This window comes from Podarcis gaigeae, assembly GCF_964106915.1.
Source record: "Podarcis gaigeae genome assembly, chromosome: 12".
Classification (NCBI taxonomy): Eukaryota; Metazoa; Chordata; class Lepidosauria; order Squamata; family Lacertidae; genus Podarcis; species Podarcis gaigeae.
This window is the reverse complement of record NC_139688.1, coordinates 280,631-289,916: the sequence shown is the minus strand read 5'-3', so window position 1 is coordinate 289,916 and position 9,286 is coordinate 280,631. Positions and strand designations below refer to the sequence as shown.

The 9,286-nt window shown below is 49.6% G+C and overlaps 1 protein-coding gene across 1 annotated transcript; it reads right to left on the bottom strand.

Annotated features, from left to right (window-relative positions):
* Nucleotides 1-2,746: 2,746 nt before the first annotated feature.
* On the bottom strand, nucleotides 2,747-4,684 carry MRPS12 (mitochondrial ribosomal protein S12). The gene is made up of 2 exons (XM_083704390.1): nucleotides 4,174-4,684; nucleotides 2,747-3,466 (listed from the first exon to the last, which is right to left on the bottom strand). The coding sequence occupies exons 1-2, from the start codon at nucleotides 4,220-4,222 to the stop codon at nucleotides 3,066-3,068; spliced, it is 450 nt and encodes a 149-aa protein (XP_083560516.1). The 5' UTR covers nucleotides 4,223-4,684; the 3' UTR covers nucleotides 2,747-3,065.
* Between the last annotated feature and the right edge of the window lie 4,602 nt (nucleotides 4,685-9,286).

The window sequence follows — 9,286 nt, the reverse complement described above, 5'->3', positions numbered from 1 at the left end:
AATGAGCACAAGAAACACAAGGGCTGGGGTGGGGCGCAGTGAAGGGACAAGTTCAGTAGGGTGTGCTGATTTTTACAACAAAGTTGTAATGACTTGGGAATTCAAAAGATTTCTTGGTTAAATTAATATAACTTAGTTTTGCTTGGTAAGTAAACTATGTGTAAGATGGCATGGACATCATTAAAAATGACTGCAGTTATATTTTATATTAATATTTTTACTTTTATTTATTAATACTATTCATTTTTAGCATTACCTGACACTTTCAAAAGGTAAAATTAAAATTATTTGATTTTCCGAAAGCAGTTGATGTGCTTTTTCATCAAATGCAGATTTGCCAAGCTAAACGTTATCTAGTCACAAACTTAAGAAATTTGAATTCTTCACGCCCAGAAACATATTCTTAAGACCGCTCCCTGAAGAAATGTGCAAAAATTAAGTCCCGCCCCATCAAACGACTCGCCCTCCTAGCTCAGGCTGGGAACTCTTGCCCGAGTGCTGTATGTCCTCTTCTGCCCCTGGCAAGCTCCTGAGCCCTGTGGGGAGCTCCTCTCCACCCAGGAAGACCCTTGTTGCCCCCTCCTCCCCAAAGCCCAGGCCTGCGGTTGTCCTCAGCGACGAGGGGTTCTGCTGCTTCAGTTTGCCAGAGTTTGCCAAGCTCTCTTGCCCAGAGGTCTGCACCCAAAGCCCACGGCACATTTTCTAGAGCAGGGGCGGAGAACCAGTGCCTCTCCGGACGAGAGACTACAATTCCCATCATCCTTGACCATCAGCCAGTGTTTGAACTGAGGAGAGCCACTGGTTAGGCACCTTGATTCTCACATTTGAGGGAACCGTGGGCACCATAGCTAGCAGGGCTCCTCTCCCTGTTGCCCATCAGTGCAGCCAACTTGTCCTCCTGTTAATTTCTGTGATTTCTGCCCATTCTTTATACCCAAGAGTGCCTCTGAGCATGTGAGGGGTGTCTTCCCCTCAGCAATTACAATTATTCCCTACACCTCCAGGAGTGTTTTTCAACCTGTCTCAGAGAAGTCCTGCAATGGGCACTGAAGGAGGCGTTTGCTGCAGCGGCAGCAGCAGCAGCAGCAGCAGATGCTCCAGTCCAGGAAGGGAGAGTTGCAAGTCAGGTAGAAGAGACCAGTTTCTGCCTCCTCAGCCGGACTTGGGGAAAAGAGACCTTGCTCTATCATTCTGGCTTTGGCCAAACAAGTGACTGGTCTTTGGGTCTGGTTGGGCAGAGAGCAACTGGGTAATGATCCAACGCTCGTCCAACCAGCAAAGAGGATACAGGCACATCCTGTTGCATCAGTGAGCATCGCCACTCTGCGTGCATCTTGCCCCTGAATGGTCCTTGAAGACACTGTGGCAAGACCTTTGTTGCAGCAAGAAAATCTCTCCCTGGTGTACCGTTAACGTTCAGGGGATGCTGCGCCTGGGTAGCTATAACCATTGAAGTGGGTGCAATTTCTCTGCTGCTGAACATTGAGGCAAAACACCTTCTCAGCAGCTAAGCACAGAGGAGCTTGCATCCATGCTGCCATTAACTTTCCACAACCAGTGCTTCGAGCTCTCCCTAGTAGAATGCCACCGTAACAGCAGTTGCCAGCCCTCTAGGCACACACAGTGAGGCAAAATCATAGCTAGCCAGGTCAAGGTTTTGAGGGGTATACAATCTAATAAATAAAGGAGAGAACAAGCAAGCAAATATTTGAGATCAGTACTACCGGGCTGCTTCAAGAAGGGCAAGAGTCGCTGCTGTATCTATGGCCATTTTGTCCAAGGAGACTTGCCTTGCCCTAAGGCAAGCTGTGGGTACATAGCTGTCAACTTTTCCCTTTTCTTGCAAGGAATCCTATTCGAAATAAGGGAATTTATTTCCCTTTAAAAAGGGAAATGTTGACAGCTATGTGTGGGTACAGTGAAAGGGCCACCGCAGACTCTGCAGGGACATCTAGCAACACCTTTCTGTGAATGATGGATACCTAAGACTAAAGCAAAACTGGCTGGGATTCTGCCACAGAATTTTTGCCTCCTGTTTCTGAAGATGGTGCACAATCCTTAAACCTGACAAAGGGTGATCTCTAAGCATCAGAAACAGCTTCTCTTAGGAGCACCCATATCAAATGATAAGTATGGACAGTCTGGAATCCAGCAAGACTAATGTTAAGAGAATAAAGGATTTTACTAACATTGTCCAGTTTTCAATCCCTATTCTGTGTTTTGTCTCATAATTGTATGTTGCTGACAGCAAAGAAGGGAGAAAGGAAATGAAGGAAGAGATTAATGGTTTGGTGTGTTTCCCCTTATTGACACACACAGTCACAGAATATGAAGGCAGCTTGCATCTGCTGTGGTGGTGGAGAGAGACATGTAGCTGTGACCTGCTTCTAAAAGAAAGGAAACCAAGGTAGACTTCACACCACTTCAGGAAGCCTCTGACCTTCCCCAGAGTTGCCACTGCAAAGGAGCAAAAGATCAACGGGAAGCTATGCTGAACCGTGCTGATCTAGTTTCCTTCCAAAAAATAATTCCAACCAAATTAAGATATCTGGGAATGTCCCCGACAGTCATAAGATCAAAGAATATTTGGGGAAACTACAGGAGAGACTGAGTATGAAACAGGCCAGGGCAAGCGTGAGTGTAGAATTGCAGAGTTGGAAGGAACCCAAGGCAGCATCTAGTACAACCCCCTGCAATGTAGCACGCGGCCTTGAATCCACCTCTCCAAAAGACTGAGGCAGGGAAGTTATCATGGCACTCTTTATTTAGGAACACAAAACCTTCCCTCTCCCCCACACCATGCCTTGGAGTACTCCTCATTCTCTTGGCATGCTGCATCTGCCATCTATACATATAAGAAGAAAGAGGCAGCCAATTGCCTTGAAAAATTCCAGCTGGAAGAGTTCCAGGCACCCTCCAAGCCAAGTCTCCAGGAATGGAAGTTTTCTCCCAGAGAAAGATCCTTTGCTCTGCCTCCTTCACTGCAATCCACAGCCCTAGAGGCTTCTGGAAGCTGCGTGTGAAAGCGCAGGCCCAGTTGGCTCCATGCCTGGCCCAGTCTGGGCTCACTTCTTCTTCTGTACATGGGCACAGTCATACTTTCCCCGCACGACCTTGAGCTTGACCCCTGGCAGGTCCTGCGTCCTCCCGCCCTCCACCAGGACGATGCTGTGCTCCTGCAGGTTGTGCCCTTCACCCGGGATGAAGCAGATGGCCTCCTTGCCGTTGCTGAGCCGCACACGGGCACACTTGCGGTTGGCCGAGTTGGGCTTCTTGGGCTTTCGGATCATGGTCTTCAGCACCACCCCTTTGAGCTGGGGGCAGCCACTGGTGGGGCCGGGCTTTGGCGGAGGCAGCTTGGGGCGGCCTTTGCGGTGCATCTGGTTGAGGGTGGCCATAGGGCAGCTCGGGGGTGGCAGCACCGGGCAGGGTGGTGGAATGAAGCTGCGAGGGAGAGCAGCTGCTCCTGGCAAAAGAAAAATACAAGGGTCAGGAAAGGGCCACCCAAATGATCAAGGGGATGGAGAGACACCCCCCCCCCCAGGAAGAAAGGTTGTGGCAATTGGAGCCTCTTGGCTTAGGTGAGTTAGAGGCAACATGGTAGAAGTTGATAAAGTTAAGTCCGGCATGGAGAGAGTGGGTGGAGAAAAGCGTCTCTCTTTCTCCTTAGGAACTCATGGACATGCAATGAAGCGAAATATTAGAAGATTCAGGACAGATAAAAGGGAGACTTTTTGGACGCAGGGCAGTTCAACTGTGGAACTTGCTCCTGCCGGAAGCAGAGTTGGCCACCAACTGAAGACAAATCTACAGAGGAGGAGAGGAGGGCTCTTGGTGATGCCTGTGCTCTGCCGACTCCATGGTCAGAAGCAGCAATGCTTCCAAATACCAGTTTCTGGGAACCCCAAGCCGAAACAGCGCTGCTCTTGTGCTCCGATCCTGCACCCTGGTTTTGCATAATGGGCCCCACCAGTTGGGGACCGGATGCTGGACTGGATGGGGCCCTTTGTCCTGGTCCAGCAAGGCTCTCCTCGGGTTCCGAACCTGATCTGAGAGGCGCCCTGCCCTGCCCAGGCCAGGCGGGGGGGACTGAGGTCCCTCCGGGAGCCCACGGCTCTCCCCCCTTCCCGCCGGGGGAGCAGCGGCCCTCCGAGAGGCCGCCAGGCCACCTACCCCAGCGCAGAGGAGCCGCCAGCGCCCGCAGCAGCCCCGCCGGAGCCATCCTGCGCCCAGGCACCCGCTCTCTCTAGGAAGACCCCGGGATCCCTCCCAACTCTATGATCCCGGGTCAGGTGCGAGCCCGGACTTCCGGGGCGTGGCCTGGCGCCAGCCCTGACAGGTTTCGAGGGCCGCTTTCGTGTCTGAGCGGGGAGAGAGGGCAGCCTGGCGCGGCCTTCTCCCGCCTCCGAGGGAGGGGAAGGAAGCGCACAGGCCGCGTCCCCCGACTGGCCAAGGGCGCCGCCCCTCAAGCGGCTCCTCTTCCGATTGGGCGACGGAGGCGGCGCCCTCCCGGTGACGCCCCGGGGAGGAGTCGAGCTGCTCTACGTTGATTGGCCGCAAGGGCGGGACGAAGCCTGAAAAGGAAGGAAAAGATTGCCGGAGGGAGAACTTCCGGTGTCAACGACAAAGGCCCCGCCCCGCATTGCACGGCCTGTGACGCCTCTCTGGGCCGCAAAGCGCCTCCGGCTCTGTAGTGCCGAAAGTGACCATAGAGTCTTATTTCTGCGCCGTAGAGCGGTTCCGCCATAGAGCTTGCCTATCCTTGGCCGGGCGCTCATTTGGGCGACCTCCAAAGTGAGCAAAGCCGTTGAGTCAGGGGCAGAGAGGGGAATAAAGGGAGATGACCCTACTAATATCAGAGTTATATCATGCGACCAAAAAAGCCCCACAAGAGGAATAAACGGTGCCTTGAAGAATGCATCTTTTCATGTTTAGGGGAATGTGATTTAATGTGCCTTTTGCTATGTCTGAATCTACTTGCTGAGGTGCCCTTCCTGAGATGTATCTCCTTCTCCAAAAAGTGTATCTTTGTATTTCCTTACAAAATGTAATCGTGAATGTATCTTTACTGGAATGTTTTTAGTGAAATGTTGTGCTGTACTTTTCTGAATGTATCCAAAATGTAGTTTTGAAGAATGTAACAACCAAAGTATTTTAAAATGTATGTACTTGACTCAGTTTGTATCCAAAAGCAAGTGAAGCTGAGGGGGGCCCACCATGGATCACAGGGGCTCCTCTGCCCTTCTTTATTTATTTCTAAAGAATTTTATTGATTTGTTAACACACAAGCAAAAGTGCAAAGGTAAGAAAAAGAAGGAAAGTGAAGAATCAAAGATTTATACCACAAAGCACCACGGACTGGAAGGAAAGAGTAAAAAGACACAGTTCAGCTCCATCCAAAGAGATAAAAAAGTGTTAACTTTATTAAATCTTCCCTGTGGCAGCTGTTCAGATATTTCACAGAATCATCAAATTGTAGAGCTGAAAGAGTTGGATGTGTCAGGATATTTCCGTTCCACCTTAAAAGGGAGCAGGGTGTTTGTGTCACAGCCTGCGTATTTCCTGTTCACAGGATGTTTCTGTTGTGTCTATGCTTTCTCTCTGTGTGTCTGAGACACTGAAGCAGGCAGTCATGTTTTTTCTTTGTTCTGACCAACACTCAATAAACTTGTAAATATGCTCTCCTGCGTGCATCTTTTGCTGTTCACTATCTGCTGATAGAGCGTGCATGAGCTCTGGAATGTGGCAGGCTATTTCTGGAGCTCGTGTCGCTAATTGAATGATACTGCGTTGTCTAACGGAGATCGATGGACGTCCGGAGGTGGCTTGGGGGCCATGATGGACTTTGTCTCCCTGGCAGTATCCCAACAGGATGATGCAGCCTTGACAGCTCACTCTGAGGAAGCTCCGCAGAGACTCACTCACTGTTTTGCTCAAGTCTGCAGAGAGTTTGGCCTCACCAGCAGAGCAGCGAAGGCCATCATTCTGGGTCAGGATATGTCCATCACTCGACGCATCATTCCTGCATCACTGTGGGTTGGACTAGGTGACCCTTGGAATGCCTTCCAACACAACAGTTCTATGCATGAGGTGGAAGATGATGTTGTCTACCTGGGCTCCACCATTAGAAGCAACCACTCCATTGACGCTGAGCCAAACAAGCGTATTGGCAAGGCAGCTACGCCAATGGCTCATCTCTCTAGTGTCCAATACTTGGTCCTGTTATGGAAAAATCTAGATGTGAGGCTGCTCAGTCACCCAGCTCGTCGGGCAGAGCCCACGGGTCCCTGCGAAATAAAGGAAGGAGTCCAGCCACCAACCAGAGCAAATAGCTGTAGACCGTCCTGTATTACGGCTGTCCTGTATCAAACCATCCCCCTTTGATAGTCCTTCCTTCATGGAGCAAAATAAATATGGACTGGTGTAAATCCAATGTACGGTTGATTTACTATGAATTTATAACAGAAACGTCACGTATGTTGTGTGTGAGTGTGTGTACAAACTGAATGATGGGGGGGGTTTCCTGCAACAGTTCCCCCCTTTGGAGTGATACGGATCGGAAAGGGGGGGTACCTTCTTTGCCCCTCTCCCTTGAACAACCGAGGCGATGACCTCAAGGGTACCCCCCGTTAACCCACCCTCAGTTCCCCTCACCGTTGCACAAGCACCACACCTTCCCCAGAGCCCCTTTCTACTCTTTCTTTCACGAGCGAAATAAGCTCGAATATATGAATGTATTCTCTTATCTTTTCCTATGGCTATTTGCGCTCCATACTCAGAACGAGTAGACCGGGCGCTCCTGTATCTCCGCTTATTCCTATGGCTGCGTCTTGGCCAATCACAGCCATGCATTCGTCCTGCAGGAGCTAGCTCAGGCAGCCTTGCACGCCTCATTGAACCTACTGACAAGCTGTTGACGGCCCCCCACTGTGAGAACAATGGATCCGAAACTGGAGAACTCGTAAAACTGTCAAAATGTATCCATTCCTGCTACAATGTGTCCATTTTGTTTCCGCTTTTGATTACCAATACCAAATAGGCCAAATCACATAGGAAACCTTTGGAAATTGACATAAAATCAACCACAGCTCCGATTTCTTTGCTCTTGGTGTCATTCAACTCAGCCCCTTCTGGACTCCATGATGTGATCCCTACTTCCATAATCCCCGGAGCGGCAAGGCACGTACACAGGAACTTCTTAATCCTGTCAGATCGCTTCGCATAACCCTTTCCCCGGGCAATACCAAGTGGCAGACGATGCATATCTCTGGCCCTTTGTCCTGCCACCACCGGTACTTGATAAATGATTGTCTATGTGTATTTCTCGCTCTACATATTTCCCCCTCCCTTGTCTCAAATGTAAATGAGTGTAACCCCACCTTTTCTCTAAGACACTCATGACGTGTGTAATATATTCATGATGTAATCCGTGAAACCCAACCCTCCCATAATGAATTCATGACGTTTCGTGCACTGTATTCTGGGACTTGGAGGGAACTTTTAAAAGTTTATGTCGCCCCACTCTCGGGGTTCAATCTCGTCTTGAACCTGTTGGCCAATAAACTTGGATCTTCGGCAGTTTGCTCCTGTCTCCGGCTGAGCTTCTTTTCTTCCGCAAAGACCCACGGACTCTGTCCGATTGGCTGGGTGGCAGGGTAAATACGCACCCAGATTTCCGTAACAGGAGATAAGATTGCAAAGGTGGCTACTGGATACAGGATGGTCATAATCCCTTAAGCGTACCAACACCTAGTCAGGAGCCCTACCCAGTCGGTATGACAACCTTGATGGTCCCAGACAGAAGACCATCAAAGTCACAAAGGACTTCCATATGGGAGTGGATTCAACATGGACTGGAACAAAGGACAATAATCAGATCTTCCCTCTGGGGGCAGGAAACTGCCAACTCCCCTTTGTCCTCTGGAAATGACTCGGGGGGGGGGGGGAGGAACCAGCCAGGGGACAAGATACTCAGATACAAGATACTTACCGCCACAACTCCTCCCTCAACCCCTCCTTTTTGTGATGTGTCAATGATGTAGTCAAGATGTAGTTGTGATGTAGTTCTAGGGGTGTAGCTTGGAGGATTAGTAACTAATAAAAGTTGGGGTCTTCTTTTGTTCTGGGCTTCCATTTTGTTTCACCTGGTGGCAGGTGGGAGTCCTGTCGTGACAGTCTTCAATCAAGACCAAGCCTACTAGCTGCTGTTTTGCTCTGGTATTCCTGGCTGGTGTCCTTGTTTTTTTGTCCAAGGGAGCCCTCGGATTTCTCCATTAACAAAACAAAGAGATGTGCACCACCCCAACTGAATAAATCCATACCACCAGAACAAGGTTCAATTCTGTTGAGCCATTGGGGAAATAAGGAATATTTCCAAAAACTGTTTGCAAAGCTGGAACATCCCCATTTTTAAAGCTCAAGCAGAAAGACATGGGGTCAGAAGGGCCCTGGGCTCCTACTTACATCCAGTTTTAGGTTTCACGTCTGACGTGTCATTCTCCGTCCAAGCACAGCAATTCTGTTCGTAGCCAGACTACTATTTTGCTGCAGTACGTGGGCAGACATTTATGACTGCAGTGGGAAATGTATGGCCTCATCCATCATGCCCCTGACCCCCATTGCCCAACCCTGCTTAAACCCAGCAGTGCCCCTGCACTTAAGAGGAGAGACATGTGTTGCTTGATATAGCTATCATGTGGTGCCACACCTGACGTTGGAGTTTCCCCCTCAGCTGACATCTTCAGGAAGGCAGTTGCACCTGATGTGGGGAGAAAGGGTTAGGCACAGCCTCTTCCTCAGCACTGCAGACCCAGTCCAAATCAAGGCAGGCCTGGCCATTTGAAGGGATAATAGAATGCCTGGAAAACTTCATAATAAGATGTACCAGAAGTAATAAGCAGGAGAAAGTCAGTCAGGAAATAATGGGAATATTCTAGGATGTGTTCCAATTTTAAACTGACTGCAAACTTGAGGCCCATTTTCCAATCCATTTGAGATTTGTAAGTCACCCCAGAAATCTGTCACTAGTTATCTGTATAAGGTCATGGGTTTAGACAAGAGCTGGGAGCTGAGTGGTGGGAGAGATGGCAAGGAAGCATGAAGGTAGACTGCGGGAGATTATGATGTGTATGTGTGTGGCAGTGCGAGAAGTGATTTTTCTGGGGTGTGTGTGCCCATAGAGCTCCTTGCCGGGGTGCAAGGGACCTAGATACGCCTCTGCACCTCCCTGCAAATTATGATGAGACGATGATGCTTAACCTAATTCTGTTGTTTCTATTTACCAATC